At 40.2% G+C, this 22,157-nt stretch overlaps 1 protein-coding gene across 1 annotated transcript in view; it reads left to right on the top strand.

Moving 5' to 3' along the window:
* Nucleotides 1–20,955, top strand: part of LOC120401903 (opsin-5-like) — a 48,973-nt gene extending 28,018 nt beyond the window's left edge. The window contains exons 3-6 of the mRNA XM_039532140.1: nt 11,027–11,126; nt 15,258–15,362; nt 18,370–18,593; nt 20,303–20,955. Coding sequence (XP_039388074.1) covers nt 11,027–11,126; nt 15,258–15,362; nt 18,370–18,593; nt 20,303–20,740 — 867 coding nt within the window. The 3' untranslated portion in view covers nt 20,741–20,955. The remainder of the gene's footprint in view (nt 1–11,026; nt 11,127–15,257; nt 15,363–18,369; nt 18,594–20,302) is intronic.
* The last annotated feature ends 1,202 nt before the right edge of the window (nt 20,956–22,157 follow it).

Raw genomic sequence — 22,157 nt, 5'->3', positions numbered from 1 at the left:
GATCCAGTCAGCCTGATCCAGCGCTGGCTGAAGTCAAGGGAAAGATCCCCAGTGACTGCAATGGACTTTGGCACAGGTTGTCGATATTATTTGCCTCACAGAGTTTCCACAAGATTCTTCCCATAGAAAAGGATGCGTTTGCTCATGGACATAATGAACAGGGTTGGAGCCTATAGTTCTCTGTCTAGACAGTTGCCAAAGGGCAGTCTGTGTGAAGATCCTGTACTTTTCCAGCCTTTCCACAATCCACTGTGGCTCTCCGGCAATGTGGCTTCAGTTGGAAATTACCAGGTTTTTGTTGCTTCTGAATAAACATTGTAATCTGAGGCCATTAGGCCCCCATCCACACTGTAGTATTTCATGTTTTCTGGTGAGTTTTAAGTTATTGTTAATCTTTTACAGTTATTTCAATGTAGAATCTATACTAGCCAGCAGTATCAATGTAACAAAGGAGCTCCGAACAGCCGTCCCATCCCTTCCGATTTACAGATACATACCACGTCCTTGCTTCAGCTGCTGGGAGCTGAGCTCACACCTTTGCTATGCTGTGATCTCTTGTGGCTAGAAGCCATATTAGCAGCTCTGCAGAAGAACCACCTCATCTGAGGCATTTAGCCAGCAGCCAGAAGTGACTCCCTGTCAACCCTGGCAGTGACTGCACAGATGGCTTCGCTACAGCCAAGAATCAGCCCAGAGAACTGATAGCCACGTCCTTTGCAGGCCACAAAGTGTCTGTGGAAATCCTCATGGGTATCTGTGGCAGAACCCATGAATAACCAATGGTCTTTAGGAAAACTCACCTGACAAGTTTATAATCCTAGAGATCAGTATAAAGTACATTCTGAGGACTAAAAAAAACTATATAATTACCTTACTTTCACATGAAAGCTGTGTTTCTGTTGACGTTTAAAGGATCCTATTACTGGTATTATGTAGGCACCAAAGGAAAGCCCTGATTTCCATAGATATGTAAAAAGTACAGAAGGTTTTAAACCATCTGGATATGTTCTTTTTTAACATTCTATAATAATAATAAATACAATGAGCCTGATCTAATACCCATTGAAGTGTATTATGTAAGTTCTCAGGGGGAAACTCCATAGTTCACTATTTAATACTTAATTTCTCTCTACAGTAATTCATAGAGGCTGAATGTTGTAACACCATTCCACTCTGGATCAGAAATATTTCCACTGTGTCTGGTTCAGAGGTAACAAGGTCTACCACCCACCATTTTTCTTGGTCCTAGGACTCCAGATAATTTTACTCTGATTTCATTCAAGGTATTCTATACTTTGTAAAGGCCAGGATTACTACTTTTTTGGGATTGTGAGTCAGATAGTTGAATAGCTGACTTAGCATTTACTTATATCAAGGAGACAAGGCCCAGACATGTAGTAAGTGACTATAGTTCCTTCTGTCTGAATGAACACCATTTCACCAGCATTTTCCATCACTGAGGCAACACATAGAAAACACCTGTCAGAGTAAAATATGTGTAATACACAAGGTTGCATTGCATTTCTAGTACAGCTGGTTAGGAAATGATTTCCCATAATGCATTTTGAAGAAAAAATGAATTTTTCAAAAAAAATCTCTGCAAAAAAATTCAGGGTTTCAGTGAAAATCCAAACACCAAAATATTGTTGGCAGCCAAAAGGTTTCAAACTGGAAGTTTTCTGATTTCCAAAAACTGGGGGGAAACCTTTTCAGTTTTTCAATTAAAATCTGAATTTTTTTTTCAAGAATAATTTTTTCTATGAAAATTTTGATTTTTCACCACAACCCCACTTTGAGGAAAAAGTTTCATATAAAAAAATTCAATCGGCAATAGTTACTAGGTGTCATGTGGAGGTGGATAGTGTTCTGAAGGCCCACTAGCCAATTTTTTGGTGAAAAAATTATGTGAATTTTTGCCAAAGAATTTCATATGATTTCACACCACTGAAATATTAATTCCAATGAAGTTTTTGTAAGATTTGGAAATAATGTATGCTTCATTATCAATATTTCATCCAGCAGTGGTTCTTATTTTATGAGTATATAATTATTAAATCTTGGGGGTAGTAAATACTTTCCCACTTTTTCAGAAGCATTTATTGTCTACAGTGTATTTATTTTCTACAGTGTGTTGTCTAATTGGGAAAATACTGAAAGTAGGGACTGTATTTTTTCACACAGTGCACAGTCAGCTTGCGGAACTCTTTGCCAGAGGATGTTGTGAAGGCCAAGACTATAACAGGGTTCAAAAAAGAAGTAGATAAGTTCATGGAGGATAGGCGCATTGATGGCTATTAGCCAGGATGGGCAGCGATGGTGTCCCTAGCCTTTGTTTGCCAGAAGCTGAGAATGGGCGACAGGGGATGGATCAGTTGATGATTACCTGTTCTGTTTATTCCCTCTGGGGCACCTGTCATTGGCCACTGTTGGAAGACGGGATACTGGGCTAGATGGACCTTTGGTCTGACCCAGTATGGCCGTTCTTATCTTCTTATGCTTTTATTATTCCACTGATATCAAGGTGTTTCCAAATGGCAATTTGTTTATTCTGTAAATCTTTCATTATTTGAAAATGATATTATTCTTGGCTATATGAAGTCCAAATTGTTCATAGTTCTAGTAATTTTGTGCATGTGTGTTGTAATGTTATCAGGAGTCACTAGATGGCACTATCACAAATAAAAATTGATTTGACTATATCAGAGTTACATTTAAAAAAAAGGCTTATTGTTGGCTGTGATGCAGCTTTTTTTAGCTGCTGAACAGATTTCCAGTGAAGTGTGTTCTGCCTTAATCTCAAAAGATATTGTTTCTTCAGGTGTAACTGCTACCAACAGTTATATTTGTGAGCAAACAAAAAAATAATGATGTGAACCATTCTGTGTATGTGTGAGAGAGAGAGAGATGTGAGAAATGTGTAATGGTCTAGTAATGTGAGCACAGATCTGGGAACCAAGAACTTCTGGGTGTATCCAGTTGTGCTCACTGGGACAAGATAATCAGGCCTGTGAGTCCTACCATAAGTTCTGATAGTGACATCCTCTCTATTTGTAAAATGTATAGGTGTGCATTTAGACATTGCATGGTGCACCACAATGTATGAGATTGTTGCCCTCCAGTGCAAAGCTAAGTAAAGGCTAATCATTAACCCAGGTGAAGTTAAGTACTGTGTAATTTCCTCAGTACTAAATGGTGGTCAGTCTCAAGTCCATGATGTTTACTCTTTCTTGCAAGGGACTTGAGTGGAGAATTTTCCTTTCTGAAGAATGTTCCTTTCCTTTAGCTCAATCCCATGTCTGCTAAACTTTATCTATGCATTCCCCTTAGTCTTATCCCAGCTGCAGAGCAGAAGTAACTTAGTAATTACTATAACTGTAGCACTAGAGTCAGTGGATACTGACCACTGTCATGTGATAGGGTAATTAACTTTGTGTAACGCTGACCTATGTCAGGTGACTGGTGCCAGGAAATAAAGATGACTCTGTGTCCAGGACACACCCTTTTTGCAGCCACATACCAATATCTCAGTAATGCAGGAAAAGGTTCCCCTGTGCTTCCTATTCTGCTCATGAGGTTTAACCTTGGATTTCAACACACAGTTTTCCACACTTGTACTATGCAGGATCAAGCCCATAGAATGCTTTTATCTAATCCAGAACATACTTTTCAAATACTTGCAATATTCGTAACTTTAAAAGCACTGAACACATTTTCTTCAAATGTGGGGTTTGGTGTTTTGTTTTTTTCCCCCCAGTTCTTACTGAGATAAAGGGAAATTTGAAGAAAATCAGTTCAGTCATTTTAATGTTATGCATATTTAAAATGATGTCCTGGGACCAACTTGACCCTATGCACTTACATAGCTATATACCAGTATATGCGCAAGTAACTAAACGAATGAACTGCAATACCAATAGCTATGAGTCAACCTTTAGCTGATAGGGCCTGATTGTGATCTCAGTTATGCCAGGGTAAATCTAGAATAACTCCATTCAAATCAGCAGAGTCCTGATTAATATAAATAAGAAGATCAGAATCTGCTCTCTGTTGTTAATTATATTTTTAGACACACCAATTGACCTTTGATGTCTGGCAACTACTAGTATACAACGGGACACATTTCTGTTTTTCTTTTTCTCTAGAAAATGCTAACAAATTAAATGGAAAAAGTATTTATGCAAGACCAAGGCTGAACATTTAAAAGTTCAGATATCAGTGAATATTGTGGATAATTGCACAGCTTTAATTCTACTCCAGTACATGTATACATTACAATAATGCCTTTAATTTTTTGATCACACCATTAATCTTAGATGCGAGTATCTAAGGTTGTAGAAAACATTGTACAATATGATATTGTATTAGTCTGGAAATAGTGTATGGTCACAGAATGTAAGACTGTATTGTATTGCAATACATGCAATGGGAGAGACTTATGGTTGATTGTCCAACCTTGAATTTTGTATTTCTCTACTTTAGAGGGCTTAACTGTGCATCCTCAGTACTGCATTAATATCCTCTTTTTTTGCATGTAATGATACTGAACGAGTTTTTTTACATTCGATGGGCAGAAGGATTCATTAATCTGATGAATACAAAATGCTGAGTACAACTTGTTCTCACTTAATGATTTAAACTTGGTTTACTCTTAAACTAAGTGCTTTTTGGTTTAGAGACCCTTAATGCATTGAATTATTGTCTGACCTCTACATGGGGCTGCCCTTGACGACCACTCAGACATTTCAGCTAATACAGAATGCAGCCACTCAGATTAGCAATGTTGTGGGCATGGAGAAGTCAGAGACAGCAGTGGTTTCTAATTCATTTCCAAATGCAGTTCAAGTTGTTGGTTTGGATCGTGTACCTTGGGATCTCTTCTGTTTGACCTCACAGTTGAAATGAGCTATGTTGCTCAAACTGATACACTCATGGAGAATTGGTAGGAGGGTGAGGAGAAGGTTGTTTTTATTGGATATAAATGGAATTTACTTCCCCAGTTGGTGCAAAAAAAACAACAGAATATGCTGATGTTTAGGGAATACTCTGAGGACTCTCTCTATTGCCTTAGTCTTTTTGGTGAAGTCGTTTGAATAGGGAGTGTTTAGATTTCTCCTTTTGTTTCTGGGTTGGGGATTCTGTTGTTTTTCATTTACATGATATGAATTTGGAGTCATTTTTTTGCATTTTTAAATGTTATTTCTGGGGATTAGACTGTGGCAGGCTTAATATATACAGGGGAAAATAATCTCTGCCATTTGGTTAGTTTTTCTTGATAGATTCATCATATTAACTAGAGGACAACAACGGGACAGCTTAATCTATGGAGAAGCATATGCAGTTTAGGAAGCAACGGTAGATTCACAGAATCAGATTTGTGTCCTCTATCTTGAGCAGTCAGCAATGGGGAAACTAGTGTTTCAGCCTAAATTGACACACAATAGCTACTTTAGCAATCTGTTTTCATACCATTCTATCTCTGTTAATCTAAGATCAGAACCACTGAGACATATTCTTCTCTCGCAGTGATGTCAATAAGAATAGCTCCACTGAAGCGAACAGGGCTACAGCAGTTTAACTGAGAGGAGAATCCAGTCCGTTGCTAAAACTTGTTGGTACATGGGAGATTCCTGACACGTCCTACCTTAGAGCAAAGCTTAAGAAACTAATTTGAGGCATTATGAGCTTTACACATTGTGAGTTTTAAATAGTGTACTGTGGACATAATGAGATTTAAACTAAAGCATGAGAAGTAGAAAGTAGAATAAGGATGACATTTTCCTTTTGTTCATGTCTTAGCTTGTAGGCAACCAGTAAAGATGATCAGCAGAATCTGTCAATATCTATGTGGCAGAAGGAACAGCTTTGGTGTAGTCCTGAAAGAAAAGCTTTTAAACTGGCTAATCTCCCCGATCGTTAAGAAATATTAGCATAAAATCTGGTTGACTCAAAATTAAAATCAGACAAACTTCCTGATGTTGTCTCTATTAATTTATGAAGTGAGGGGTCTGCAGTTATTGGAGTCCCCTCTCAACACAAGGAATCACTAACTGGGTAGCGTTAGGGTTCAGATCACTAGTGGTCTTTAGGTCACATTATGAGGACCACTGCCTTACACTGAAATAACAGAAAATGTTATGACCATGGAAGGAAAGAATGGGCTGGAGGTAGAAGAAGAGAAAAAGAGAATAAAGAAATGGCTGAAGGGGGAAAGCATGAAAAGATACACAAATATTTTAGATTAGAGACATTTTATTTATTCTCCTACATATTTTAGTATTTCCTTAGCTGGTGGGCCAAATTATCTTTACATTTGGAAAAGAAATGGATTACTTTATTCTCAGTACTTATATTAGTATTTCTAGCTATCAACTCAAGATACTGTGGTTGGATAATTAGTATTTTCTGGATTGCTAGTTACTTTGGATTCTGTAGATCTGTCTCTGTTGCTACCTATGATCTATGCTGTCTTTTTAGGGGTAGAGGTGGGTGAGAAAGTTCTTTCTGGCAAGTCTCTAGAGCGCATGGACTATAACTAGTGTTGGGCACACTTTTTCTCCTCAAGGGACACCTCCTATTTCCTTTTCCTCTCCTTGCACTGGAGTAGATATCTAGGGCTCAGTTTTGATCTCAGTAATGTGATTGTAAATCTGGAATAACTGTAGCAGAATCCGTATACTGGTTCTGCATAGATATGGGTGTAACTGAGATCAGGCTCGAACTCCTAGGTCTATAGAAGCGAGAGGCTGGAAAGAGCTATTAGGACCTCTTCCCCCTAGTGCAGGAGGATCCCCAATTGTATCCCTATTAATATTTTTCCTGTCTTAATTTCATTCCGCTACACCTAATAATACCCTGTTGTACTAGCTTAAATGTTTTGTCTGTCTTCCCGATGTGTAAGCCGCTCCCTTGTTTGTAAATCTAAAGGATAGTCCACTGGTTAAGGCCCTGGCCTATGACTTGGGAGACCTGAGTTTGAGTCCCTGCTCTACCACACTTCCTGTGTGACCTCAGGCAAGTCACCTAGTCTCAGTTCCCCATCTGTAAAAGTGGGAGGATAGATGTGTTAAAGACAGTGAGGCACTCAGCTATGGTAATGGGGGCTATATACATATCTAAAATGGAAAGAATTAAGCAGAGCGTGTTGCAACTTAGCTCTGCTTGTGAAGCTCTAAGCCCCCTGCATGCCCAGCACTGCAGATGTTGACAGCAAATTCCTGAGAGAGGAATGAGAATGGAGAGACAGCAACTGGAGTAAATCCCTAGAAGAGAGCAGCTGAGGGGCCAACAGTAAGTTCACTGAAAGGAAGGGGGAGTAAAGAATAGGGAGAGAGAAACCTGAGTTGACCTTGACCTTGATTTTATAAAGAAGAGAAGGAACAATGCCCCTAGAGCTAACCAACAGTTAACACCTGCAGCTGGGAGTGAGCCAGACAGGAGCAGAAAAGGCTAAAGCTGGCTAAGCTAGTGGGACTGACAGCTCCTTAGTGCTAAGCATAGTGCTAATTAATTAATCCCCTTTCTCTTTTAACCCACAACCAAACAGCAAATATTGTATTTTCATTGGTAAAATATATAGGTAGAAACAATGTACAGTTACTGCAGTATGCAAATTGCAAAATGTATGTTGTTTTCAGTGACCGTCTGCTACACATTTGGGAAGTCACATTTGGGGCTCCACTTTGCCTTTTGTGAGGCTGGGCCATGCTAAGGATGGTTAGGAGTACAAGGCAGGCACTCTATCCCAGTGGAGGGACCTGAAGACATTATGTCTTATATGATTTTAACCCTGCTGTTTAGGTACTTGAAACATATGTTGGTATTTTTCCAAGATGAATCTTAGGATGCTATTTATTGTCCCTGCTTCCACCCAGTAGGCCTCTTTTGTAGCCTTTCGCTGTCCTGATTATGGTTTCAGCTCCTCTGAATTTGATATCCTCTTGCAATTTCATTAATGTGCTGTTTAATCTCTCCTCTAGTCCATTAATGAAGACGTTAAGATCTGTCCAACACTATTTCTGCAGTACCCCACTAAGCACCTCCCAGGACCTCAGTACATTGCAATTTGTCATTATTTATTGTTTTTGGGCCTGCTGTCTGTTTTTGGTCCACATGAGGTGTGTGTCTGTCCAAGCTGAGTTAAATTAATTTTGAGAGGAAGGCTGCATGAGACACTATCAAATACTGTCTCCAGTTCAAACACAATAAACCACATATGGGGCTTACAAAGTAAAATCCCTGTGGATGTAACAGAATCAAAGATGAATAGGAGGGTATTAGATAAGGTGCCAAAGTCAGAAGGCAAATGCATAAATAAGCATCTTTTATGCTCATACAGGGTCCAAACCAAAGCTGATGGAAATCAATTGGGGAGTCTTTCCATTGACTTCAGTAGACTTTGGATCAGGTTCATAGATTCCCTTATTATCCAATCCAACTTGTGTAGTCATCTATACCTTTGCAAGTCAGAATGGTAGCATTTTACACCCACTCCGCACATGTTTAAATATCTACACCTGGTATGTAGCAATGGGGAACCAGGTCTCCCTAAACTGCTATTGGAAGGAGACTAGATTGATATAACTTAAGTGCTGATGTGCATTTAAAGAAGGTGATATTTAAAGAAAGGTAGTGATTACTTACTTGCTATATATTGTTTGGTAAGTGTTGTCCTGCTTCCTTGTTTATAATTAGAAATGGTTGGAAAATAGAATTTCTGTTCTGCAGGAAATTCTGAAGTAACATTTTTTGCAGTTCCAAATCAGAATGAAAAATCAAAATTTAAAAATTTTCCTGTCAAATAGAAATGTTGAAAATTTCAGTTAAGAAAAAGTGAAGTGTTTTATTTTGATAAGGTAAAAATGTTTTGTTTTAATAATGTCAAAGCACTATACTAGGATATAACGCTAAACATTAAATATAATAATGAATTATAACATGTTTTAAAGTCAAAATTAAATTAATCAAAATGATAAAGGTGAAAAAAATTCACATTATCTAAACCACCAATTTAGTTGAAATTGACACATTCTCATGAAACATTTCAGTTTAATCAAACAGCATTCTCCGATGGAACGCTGTTTCATTGAAAATGTTTCAACTAGCTCTAGTTATCATGATACAGTATTTTGTTTTAAATCAGAATGACTAGTCTCATTTTCCTGCCATTTTTTGTGTGCTCCATTGGTAGATTGAGTTGATCAGGAAATATAATTGTCCCTCAGTGAGAAATGATGTTGGCATGTCTACTAATGATGGGGAAATGGGGATGAGAGAATAACAGTTGTCATCTCTGGAGGCAAAGAAGGTATATTGTCATATCCTCAGCAGACACATAATGACTTCAGTGGAGCTGCACTAGTTTACACCCACTGAGGATCTGGCTCTGACACTTTATATGTACTTTATTATTACTGCTTTTTAGGCTTATGTTCAGATTTTCCACTGTTCACATGATTCCTGAAACACTGTTTGGTTCTGAGCAATAATTTTTAAGCTTATGACTTGTGTGGATTTACAGTAGTCCTTGTGTATGTTGCTATCTGGATAGGTGCAGTACAGATATAGCACACAGCAGAGCAGCAGCTATTTGCTTCCATAAGCTTAATGAAGTGGACAGTACATTTGCTTTTCCAGGTGTTTAACTAATCCTGAGAGACAACAGGACAAATTCAGGCAAATGCAACCTGGAGTAAGCAGGTGCTGCATCCATGGAAATTGTTGGTTCATATTTTTTGTGACATGTACATTAGTTTCAGTTACACATCACGTGTAAGTTGATCATAAATCTGACATGAGGAGCTGAGTAAATGCCATAATAGTGCAGCTTGCACTGATTTACTATTCAGTGATTCTGCAAAATGAATGTAAACAATACTCTGAGAAAGCGCGAGGGGGCTTGTTGCAAGAAAAGCAACCAGGAGAAGGGTGTAAGCTAAAGCATATCACACTTATTTTAATTTATGTTCACTTCATTCACAATGTCCTCAGGCCAAATTTGGGCATGAGTTCAATGAGAGTTGTGCCATTTATGTGAGGGTTGAATATATTTAGCCAGAATATTGAACTGGTTTAAGTTGCAGGGTTTTTATTTATAGAACCATTGAATACCAAATTCTTGCAAGGTACAATGTGGGGCCACTTACATCAGTTTTCCTACTCAATTTAATATGGAACTTATACCTCCAAGTGACCCTCTAGCTCGAACTATGTTTGCATCTGATTCCAAGCTTTTGAAAATTAGATGAAGCCTGCAAAGATTTTATGCAGATCACCTCCCAGTCACACAGTATTCACTAACAGCTGGCTAGATTCCGCAGGAACTTCTTTCTTATATCCATGAATTAACCTAGTTGAATTGTAACCATCCTGTGCATAGATTGCTAGTGGGGCCATTGACTTCACTGGTGCTCTACACAAGCAAAAGGGTTTGTGTGGCCAGACCTGTGTGGATGAGATTCCAGGATCAGGGCCTGAGTCAGTTTTACAAATACCTGTAATAAATATGACTAGCATTGTTCAAAGGTAAATAATCTGGCTGATTTAGGTTTGGATGTTTTCAAAATCTTTTTTTTCCACTCAGCTAAGTTGATTACGTCTTGCATTCTTCCTATTGCTACTGCCACCTTAACCTAAACTTCATGTGTTCAGTTTACATATTTGTCTCTATATAATGAGGATTGTTGCATCCAATCTCCTTTCTCCTGTTCAGTCTTTTTTCTCTTTCATTCTGTAACTTTGTATTTTGGGAGGATGTATTTCAGAAGGTGTTTGCTTGTTTGTTTTACATTCACATTACCCACATGACACACCGCATCTAGTTTTCAGTGTCTAATTGTTCACTGATCACAGAGATGGTAACGACCCCTGACATTTTATATTTCACTGGCATTTGGGCTTTTGGAAAAACTTTCAAGAACATTAATATAAAACTACTGGAGTATTCCCAACAGTTCCCCTCAGTCCAACCCCCTTGTCATTCTGCAGTTTGGTTGTGGGAACAAAATCCTTTTTTTATTTGTTTTTCCAGATTGATGGATTTCTGACACTTCTGTTTGGCCTGGCTAGCATTAATACCCTTACAGTGATCAGTGTGACTCGCTACGTAAAGGGCTGCCATCCAGACAGAGGTAAGGTCTTCAACAACACATTTGAAGGAATTAAAAATAGCGCTGGTCTGACTCTGCCTTCAGTTACCTTGGTGAAAATCAGGAGTAACTCCCTTGAAGTCAGTGGAGTAACACAGTGTCAAATGGATATGTGGGGAAATCAAAATCAGGCCCAATAACTTCTGTTGGAAATCTGCTTCCATCAAACATTTTTCAAATGAACCCAAATAAGAGAAGGATTATTCTTGGCACATTCGCAACACTGTAAGTAGAATTCACCCCTGTGCAGAGAGCCAACACTAAGCTTATGTATCACTTAAGTTCCTCCAAATAGAGTGTAAATGGCACTTCAGTGGTGCATATGTCCACTGTCCCTCTGCAAAGAGGTGAATTTCATCTTGTATGAAATGAAGTTTAGGGCAGTTGCCAACCATTAATAGACCTGACTTGGGACACTTCCCTCCACAAATGCATTTTTGTTCTCAGTGGTGTTTTGCCTGCTCCATGGTCTTTTGCCTGCTCGCAACAGGCACTGTGAATAGGATTAGGTGTCACCAGAGACATTGAAATCTACTGATCTTCCCTGAAACTTCTGCAACACTATCCAGTCTTGCATCTCAGACTGCTTCTCTGCCATTGTCTCTAGGATGCCCTACCACCATCTCAGACTCAATGGACCTGATCAACAATGTACTTTTTATATCATGTGAGGTCAGAATCAGGCCCACTATTTCAACACCGAACTTCTTTCTTCCTAAACCTTCCTCCAGACCCCTTGCCTAGCTCCGTTGACATTGCCACTCTCCTTCCTGTCTCCTCGGCCTGTAATCTGCATGCCATTTTTGGCTTTTCTCTCTATTTCTCCCTTCTCCAGTTCTCTCACTAAGTCCTGTCATTTCTTCCTCTTCAATAGCTCAAAAAATCGCCCTTTCCTTACAACCCCTGCCCCTAAAACCCCAAGTGCTGGTTTCTTGTTTACTGTATACTTCTCTAACCTTCATGCCCTCCAATCTATCCAAATTACCACTACTAAAGTTATCTCCCTCTCCCACTGCTCTACACCACTTTGAATACCTCCATTGGCTTCCTATCTCTTACTCTGTTAAATTCATACTCTTTGTTGTCACCTACCTACAAAGCCCTACATAACCATGCCACCATCTACATTTCTGCTCTTATGCCCACCTACACCCAATGTGCTCCTCACCCTTTTTCCAATCGTCCCCCTTAACAGATCATTGATGTCCTTCTCCCATTATTCATTTTGTATCTCCTATCCTGTTAGAAATCTCCCACCAAAAGCCCTTGCTCACCTGCTTCAAATCCCTCTTTAAAACCCACTCCTTCCAGAAATTCTCCCTATCTTCTTCCAATCAATAGTTTCCCATGCTAGCTCACAACTCCAGTGTTGTCTTTTGTCTTTGTTTGGGTGACTTACACTGTAAGATTTGGGGCAGGGATCCTGTCTCAATCTCTGTATATAAAGAACCGTATACATTTACTGTGTTAGATAAATATTTCTAATTGCATAGGCAATAACAACCCTGACAATGCAATATATATTCCGCAGGAAGTTCCACCTTTGCACCAGAACCAATGCACCTTGTCACTGATGTATCTGTTAAGGCCCATTTTTAACTCAGGCTGGTGCCGGGGCAGTCAGAATTAGGCTGTGCTGTGTTCCATATTTTGTATTTATTGTAACGTATCTAGCCATATTTTAAATGTACGTCTCTCTCACCTAAGTTTCTACCAGAGAGCAAGGTCACCCATCTCAGCCTAGGTGCCTGGGCATCATAGCTAAGCCCCAGAAGGATCCTCAAATTAGGTGTTCCCCCACCTATCTTGCCTGTGGGGCCCAATTTGGTAGGCATGCTCTGGACATACCTAGACCCACACAAAACAGCCAGAGGATGTGATCGTGCCCCCTTTGTAACTTTTAGCCCAATGGTGTTAGGGACCTCACCCAGGATGTGGAGATCTGGGTTCAATCCCCCCGCCCTGTCAAATATGGAGAAGGAACTTGAATTTTGGTTTCCCACCCATCTCAGGAGAGTGCCCTAACCATTAGCCTATGGGCTATTCGGGGGTCTCTCTCAGTCTTTCCCATTGAGGCTGTTCCACTGTGTATAAACAATTAAATATGCATTGGAGCAGAGGGACTGGAACCTGGCTCGCTCACATCCCTGATGAGTGCCCTAACCTCTGACAGTAATTCTCTCTCTGGTGCCCAGGAGAGATTGAGAAAAATCTGCCCCAGAATACCCCATGCCCAAGAAATTGATTTCTGTGGAAATGAGGAGTCTAAATATCTTTGTGGATCTAGCCCAAGGGGGCTGAGTTCCTTTGTGAATCTAGCCCTAAGTAACCGCAGGGAGTCTAGTGTCCTGGAGAGCTCTCTGTGCTCTAAAGAAATCTTCCTCTTTTAGAGTTTTACCTCTTCAGCAACTTACCACTGCTCCTATGAGAACCACATTAATTGCATCGACGCAGGGAGCAGGGCTGCATGCATTGTAGCCAAGCTTCCAAAACTTCTGCTGGTTAAAGGAGAGTACTTAAAAAGCCTGCTTTGAATACTTACACAACTGAAGATTAAACATATGTATAAACCAGATTCTCATTTACTCTAAGGCCCCTTATGCCCCTCCAGCAGTGTAATGGGGTGTAAATGCAATTTACTCTCACTTTAAGGCCGCTTTTATACTGCTGCATAGTGTAAAGGGCCTCCGTATAAATTAGAATTTGGCCCACATGGCTTTTCCCATTCCTTTATTGCTGCTGCTGCCTGCAACATTATCAAGGGCCACTGATGCAGCCAAGCCATAACAGAAACTGCAGGTTCATTATCACTGGAGTCAGGCCAGATACTCAGGGAGCACCATGGAAACTGTGCTCAACTATCCCTGACAGGGGAGGGTATGGGAGAGTAAGGGAGGACACAGTGGAGCACTTGGGGGACTCAGGCTGAAAACATTTCCTGTATTTAATAAGTAGGATCATTCAGAACCCCTCCCATCCAATGACAGCATCAACAGCTTGGGAATCAAGGACAAAGACGAGAAGAGGGTGGAATTCGTTAATTAAAACCATTAGAAATGTGAGTAACTAAAAGCCTTTTGCCTTTGACACACCTGAGGCTCATATTCTGTAGGAAAAATGGTAAGTATGGGGAAAGCAATAACTTTATTAAAATACATATCTGAGATATCTGTGCCAGAGTTAAATGTAAGGGTCTTTCCAGAAGGCACTCATGGTATTTGAGTGGGCTGGACTCTGGGCTAAATCCTATCACAAGTCACAACCAGACAACCCCAGAAAAATATATGTAGACAGTTGTCTACACCTATTGTCTGGAAAGCAGAAATTTCTTTCAAATGTAATAGGTTCAAATACTTTTCCTATGTGTTGTCTGGCACTGAGAGGTTTGCATGTGCAGACCACAGCACATGCACCTAATGATATTTGTGTAAGTGATGGCACATGGAATCTTAATGAAAAGTGAGATGAGTACTTTGCTAATCTAGTCAGGTAAAGGATGTCTTTTTCTGTGGCTTTTCTATCCCTTTAAAGAAGGCTGGAACTGGCACAACCACTGTATGATTAAGAGTAAGTTATTCTGGTTTCTCTGATCATGGATGAGATGAAAGTGTTCTGCTGGATGAATAAGGTAGTTTGAGTTTCTGATTTGTTTTCCTCTGACTACCAGTGTGGCGGCAGAGTTAACGTTATTTGAATGCTATACTTGTGAATTTCCATTCTTTTCATCGTTTTTCTTTTTCCATGTTAAATTAAACTTATAATTTCCTGTGTTTTTAAAGGTTTACAAAACTGCAAAGTTCATATATGTTTCTTGTAGCTATAACACTGAATTTCCTAATTCTCTCATATCTAATTTATCTATCCCTTTTTAATCTACCCTAATTTCATCTAACTCCAATGTCCTTGCAAAATCTTGAACATTCAAGTCACTGATATATACTTTCAACCTTACCTTTCATTTAAAAACATTTTTTTAGTCTGGGAATTATCTCAGGTACCAGGATTCCCCCAATTAGCCCTCCATGGTCTTTACAGTAGTCCAATGTGAATAGATTTCATCTGGAAAGAGTCAGTGTGTTAAGTGCCATTTTCTCACTGTGCTGTATGTTCCAGGGCATTGCATTAGCAACAGCAGCATCACTGTGGCCCTGGTTCTCATCTGGATAGCAGCTTTCTTCTGGTCAGTGGCTCCAATACTTGGATGGGGCAGTTATACAGGTAAAAGGCCTCTCATACGTTCCTACAGTGACACAACTGGCACATTTGCTCTTAATAGAACAAAGAAGATTTCCCTTTTATCTTGTTGAGCAGACTGATTATCGGTAGAGCTGGGAGTATAATTCATAAAGAATAATTTATCCAGGGAATGCTTATGATTGTACTCTGGGTATTCCTCAAGTCTCAGTTTTGGGCATGGTACTTTCTCTACCTTTTCTACAAATCAGTGATATTACACTACATGGATGAAAGTACTGCTTATGTGCTACTTTGTCCAGATGTATACATCCTTTCCAATATTTCCCTATACAATATACTTGTGGGATGAAATTCTGGCCCCACTGAAGTCAGTAGGAGTTTTGCCATTGATTTCAATAGAGGCAGGATTTCACCTTTGGTTTGCAAGGTTCTTACTGAATGTATCCAGATAAGTGCATCAGAACTTTTTGATGTTAAATATGGATAAGACCAATGTCTTTTAGCTCAGGGTAAGTAAGTAATTTTCTATCTCCGTCTTCTGAAAGTTAATTCATCCCATTTAAACTTCATCAGTTATGGAGAATTAAGAGAAGTTATTTTTGATTAGGTCTTGTCATTTGATGCTAATATGAGTTCCATTGCTGAATCATGCAGGTTTCACCTGTTTAACTTTTCCAGGGATTGTAAATACTTGACTGTGCAAACAGCTAAAACTTTGGTTCATGCTTTTCTTATCTGTGATATATTTTATTGCAATGGTTGTTTGAGCAGTCAACCTACTTAATTTTTTAAAAACTGTTTACAGTCTATAGAAAACCCTGCTGCTCATTTCATTTTGGGGAGTCCTTGAATCCTTCATTCCAACCTTTGTTCAAGTGTGAAATATAGAGGCAGGCTCTATCGCTATGAGTCAAACTCAATATTTTGTTACTGGGACAGATTTACAAAGGGGTTTGGGTGCTTAAAGATGCAGATAAGTGCCTAGTGGGATATACAAAAGCACCCATTAGATGTCTAATTCCTATTGACCTTCTGTTAAATGCCTAACTTACATAGGCACCTTTGAAATCCCACTAGGTGCCTATCTGCATCTTAAGGCACCTAAATTCCTTTGTAAATCTGGCCCATTATCTAAATATCTGTAGCCCCTTTATAACTGAAAAAGTTGTGTATGCTCTAGTTTGCAATTTATGTCTGATCTCAGTTTTTTTTCAGGTGTGTTCCCATTATCTGTGCCATTTGCTGTACAGTAACTCCTCACTTAACATTGAAAAATGCGACTTTAAGCAAAACAATGTTAAGCGAATCCAATTTCCCCATAAGAATTAATGTAAATGAGGGGGTTAGGTTCCAGGGAAATTTTTTTCAGCAGACAAAAGACTAATACACACACACAATAAGTTTTAAACAAACAGTTTAATACTAGTACACAGTGATGATGATTGTGAAGCTTGGTTGAGGTGGTGGAGTCAGACGGTGGGATATTTCCCAGGGAATGCCTTACTGTTAAATGATGAGCTAGCAATTGGCTGAGCCCTCAAGGGTTAACTCTCACACTCTAAGGGTAGGTCCATACTTACCGCGCGGGTCGACGTGGTGAGTTCGACTTCTCGGAGTTCGAACTATCGCGTCTAATCAAGACGCGATAGTTTGAACTCCCCACGCGCTCCGGTCGACTCCGGAACTCCACCACCGCGAACGGTGGTGGCGGAGTCAACCTTGGAGCCGCGGAGTTCGACCCAGCCGCGTCTGGATGGGTAAGTCAGTCGAACTAAGGTAGTTCAACTTCAGCTACGCTATTCGCGTAGCTGAAGTCGCGTACCTTAGTTCGACCCCCCCCCCGTAGTGTAGACCAGACCTTACTGTACAAGGCAGCAGGAAAAGAGGGAGGGCAGACAGAGACACACACCCTGTGCCTGTGTGTGTGTGTGTGTGTGTGTGTGTGTGTGTGTGTGAGAGAGAGAGAGATGCGCATTTCCCCTTTAAGTATGAAGAGTGGGGTCAGAAGTACACTGCCTTGTTCATTAGCTCAGCAGGCTGAGACCAGACTGCTGCTGCCTGAAGGCTCCCTCTGCAGTGTGTCCCCCCGCTCTATGGAAGTTGGGGTAAGCGGGGTGCAGGAGCAGGGGGACACCTTGACATTAGCCCCTCTCTTCCTCCCCTCCCCACCCCCAACTCAGCAAGCAGGAGTCTCAGGGAGCAGCTCCAAGGCAGAGGGCAGGAGCAACACATGGCAGTGGGGAGAGGGACAACAGCAATTGATAGCCTGCTGGGCAGCTGCTGTACAGGGAACTTAGGGGAGTGGGGAGCTGATAGGGGGGCTGCCGGTCCACCCTGGTTCCAACCACCAGCTAGCTCCACCAGGCTGCTCTGTCTGCAAGCAGGGGATAGAGAAGGCGGCTGCCAAACAACGTTAGAAGGGAGCATTGCACAACTTTGAACGAGCATGTTCCTTAATTGATCAGCAATGAAACAACGTTAACCGGGATGACTTTAAGTGAGGAGTTACTGTATTTTTTATTCCTATTTCTTATTTTGTAATCTGTTAGTTAATATGACTTTTTTAATTGCTTGTGGTATTATCTTTGATACAATAACTTCTTATTATGCTGTTTGGTACCGAGATCTTAGAAAAAGTTACTGTGTAGCAAGTAATAGCAAATGGAAGAACATAACTTACAATGGTATAAAACCTACAGAATTAATAACCATTTTTCTGAGAGTGGGAACTAAAATATCACACTTTAGTGTCCCCCCAACAATGGTTTCTTTGTGCTAGATAGGCAGTGGAAATCTAAATCAGAGGCAAGTAGCCTGTAATACATTTTGTTGCAATCCATGAGGTCTTAGAAAATTGTGTCTATAGAACATTATCTCATAATTCATTACATCACCATGATCACTTGATCCTTTGCTTTTTAAAAGAAGAAAACTATATGTTTTAAATGTATAAATCAAATGCTTTAAGATTGATAAAGGGAAATACGTTAAAAAGGAAAAAAGCTAACCAAATTGTTTTGTTTTCTAGATCGCATGTATGGCACATGTGAGATAGACTGGGCAAAAGCCAACTTCTCTACAATCTACAAGTCCTACATTGTGTCTATATTTATCTGCTGTTTCTTCCTACCTGTGATTGTGATGGTCTTCTCATACGTGTCCATCATCAATACTGTCAAGTCAAGCCATGCACTAACTGGAATGGGTGATCCAACAGATAGGCAGAGGCGAATGGAGCGAAATGTCACTCGGGTAAGTCTGGGTGCTTAGTATATCTGTAGTATATAAGAAAATAATCTTCTATGTTCTATAGAAATAGCGTTAGAGTTCAATGAAGAAATTGAAGACTTGTTATCAAATTGGATCATAAATTAACATTAAACCAGAACATGAAAAAATCATGCAGTTGGTTAAAATATGGAGAAAATAAACTGAAGTACTTTATTTATGGATCACCAAAGATTGTATCCTCTTCTTTTTCTGAAGTACGGTGCAGAGAGAAACTTATGGTGGAATTCTCAAAAATGCTAATCACTGGCCTAACGCTGCTTCCTGTTCCATCAAAGTTAATAGGAGATTTAGTAAAAGCTGAGTGCTTTTAAAAAAATTCCACTATTAATTATTAAACTAGGGTATAATACTTCTTCCTACTCTTTTCTTCTGCTCTCCTTTCTTTTCCCTTTTGATTGTTATCCTACATTTCCTTCATTTCTCCCCACCCCCACTCTCCGTCCTTCTACCATGTATCTTTTTTTTTCTTCTTCTTCTTCATGGTCCTCTTTCCAGTCTCCCTTCCTATTTCTTTTTCCTGCCCTGACTTGACTGCTTTTATTTCATATTCCCTGCATCTTCATCCCAATTCTTTCAAAATACAAGTGGCAAAAAAAATCAAACATAAATTATTGTTAGGCACCTAAATCTATATTTAAGGACCCAAGTAAGTGGCCTGATTTTCAGATGTGCTGAATATCCGCTACTCCATTGCACTCATTGGAAACACACTCTGCCAAATGCTTCTAAGAACCAGGGCATTTATTTAGTGCCTAAGATGTCAAACTTTTTAGGTATTATGTTTGAAAATATTGGCCTAGAGCAATGGTGGGCAACAGGTGGTTGCTGCTGGCCGCCGCTTCCCGCAGCTCCCGTTGTCTGGGAACAGCGAACCGCGGCCACTGGGAGCTGCGGGTGGCCGTGCAAATGTAAACAAACTGGCTGGCAACCCACCAATGGATTACCCTAACAGGTCACAGGTTGCCCACCACTGGCCTAGAGCCTGATTTTCAGATGAGACGATCACCCATCACTCCTACTGATGTTGCAACTGGGCTTGTGAGATTCTCAGCACTTCTGAAAACCAGGGATCTACAAAGGATTTTAGCTATTTTTATCTCAGTAAATATTTAGAGTGGACCCAATTCTATATCTTTGATTTACTTTTGAGAAATACTCATCTGAGCTGTCCAAACAAAGCCAGACAACATATACAAATAAGTACCAATGAACAAGAGCAAAAGTTGCAAAATCTGGCCCATAGTGTGTCCTAGTGCAGGGGTGCTGGAACTAGCAGAACTGGGGGTGCAGGAGCACCCCCGACCTAAAGTGGTTTCCATCATATACAATAACATATGACAATGAAGACGTACACTCAATTCCTTATCTAAAACAGACAATCACCACATTTTCCATATAAGATGTGCTAGATTCGGTACAAACATATAGTAACAGATAATCCCTGCCTCAAATTGCTCACCATCTAAGATGAAGTGTGGGAGGGAAAATACAGGCACAGAGAGGTGAAATGACCTGCCCAAGGTCAGACAGTGGTTCAGTGGTACAGCTGGGAATACAAGCCAGGTGTTTCTTAGCCATCAAACCACACTGCATCTCTCTGCTTCTTTAGTGTAATCCAATGTACTGTATTGTCTTAAGAAAATAAAAGATGTTTTCATTCTCTCTCCTAGGTTTCTATTGTCATTTGCACGGCCTTTATTATAGCATGGTCTCCATATGCTGTCATCTCGATCTGGTCTGCCTGTGGCTACTCAGTGCCCAATCTAACCAGTATCTTTGCCAGTCTGTTTGCCAAGTCTGCCAGCTTCTACAACCCCATTATCTACTTTGGAATGAGCTCCAAATTCCGAAGGGACATTTTCGTCTTGCTGCATTGTGCTAAGGAGACTAAGGACCCCGTGAAGCTCAAACGCTTCAAAAATCTCAAGCAGAAGCAGGAGCCTTCTCCGAGAGATGAGAAATATGCAGCGGCGGTCCAGCCTGCACTCAGTCCTGATTCTGGGGTAGGGAGCCCAACCAACACCCCACCTCCCAAAAACAGGGAAGTGTATTTTGGTACCTTTGATTCTGCATCTACCAACCCTGATATTGAATGTGATAGACTGTAAGGCTGCAATTACCATGTGCACCCACCCACTATATATACAACTAGAACAGATTCAGCTCACCACTTCTGAGCAGCTCCCTAATTCCCATTCCATCTGTCTCTTACTATAGAACTAATGACGACTCCTGTATGACTTAAAGCAAATCAGGATGTGCTAAACAGATATAATTCTTATTATATATGGGTTACAAAATGCAGTGCAGCAAATTACAATGGTGGACATCAAATCTAGTGTCAGAGGGAATTTTTCCTTCTCTGGATCTTAGGGTGACCAGATAGCAACTGTGGAAAAAATGGGACGGGGGGGTGGTAATAGGTGCCTATAGTCCCCCAAAACGGGGCTGTCCCTTTAAAAATGGGACTTCTGGTCACCCTACTGGATCTACATTACAGCATTTGAAAGACTTTATGTAGAAAATTAATCTGTTAGCCAAAATCGCTAATATTTTAATATCCAAATTATATTAATTAGGTGATTTCATTTCCCAAAGCACATTTTCCCAGCCTTTTCTACCCTTTAACAGTCCGGGTTTATCCCATTCCTCTGGCTCCACAATGCTGCCCTTAGTCAAAGGCCAAAAGGGAAGTCGGCGTCTGCTTAGATCACTATAATGCTGCTCCATGATCGGCCACTAGAGGGTGTGCAAGAGCCACACGCTCTCTGCAGGAGACTAACGCTGTCACCTCCATGATACTCTCTGGCTACTCAAACTAGAGGGGTGAGTGGGTGGGGCTGGATGTAGAAAATAAGAGTCCTGAAGTTTAGCTAGAACTGAGTGCAGTAGCAGCCATGTCACTGGGCTAGTTGGCAAGCTCTTTGTGCACAGGCAATGAATCTAGCAAGATGCTGTTCTCACAAGAGTACCAATAAAGTATGGTTTGAAAATTATTTAAAAAATAAAACCAAAACCCTTTGACTCTTCTCAGGGCAGTTCGCATATCTGTCCAGGGATACAAAGCTGCCAACTACTAGATAGAAATAGCTACTCTAAAAAATAGTAGGACAAGGCAGTGATTTAAATAGCAAAGCTGTGGGGTTCGACCAGTAAAAAGGCTTTATTTTTCATGCTATTGGCAGAATCTGCATATTCTGTCAGGTTTGTTTTGGAAAATGAAAACAAAGAGAGACATGTCCATTTTCCTCCTCCTTAGGGGCTATTCTTGTTCACAGGCTTCCACCCAAAAAAATGTATTGGCATGTTTACAGTAAACACGTTCCCTTTGAAACATTGTATCTGCATGTATTCATTGGCATTTATATGTTCCATCATTAAACAAGATAAATAATTAATGGTTTGCAAACCCCATTACTAGTTATGAATCTCTGACATCTGAGTGTCCAAGTACATAAACATTGTATTTGTTTTGCAGAAGTATGCTTATCCATGTGTGTTTCTTGGGAAAGTTATCAAAAAAAA

This window comes from Mauremys reevesii, linkage group 3 (assembly GCF_016161935.1).
Source record: "Mauremys reevesii isolate NIE-2019 linkage group 3, ASM1616193v1, whole genome shotgun sequence".
Lineage (NCBI taxonomy): Eukaryota > Metazoa > Chordata > Testudines > Geoemydidae > Mauremys > Mauremys reevesii.
Note: the sequence above shows the minus strand (reverse complement) of the source record. Positions and strands in the feature narration are given on the sequence as shown.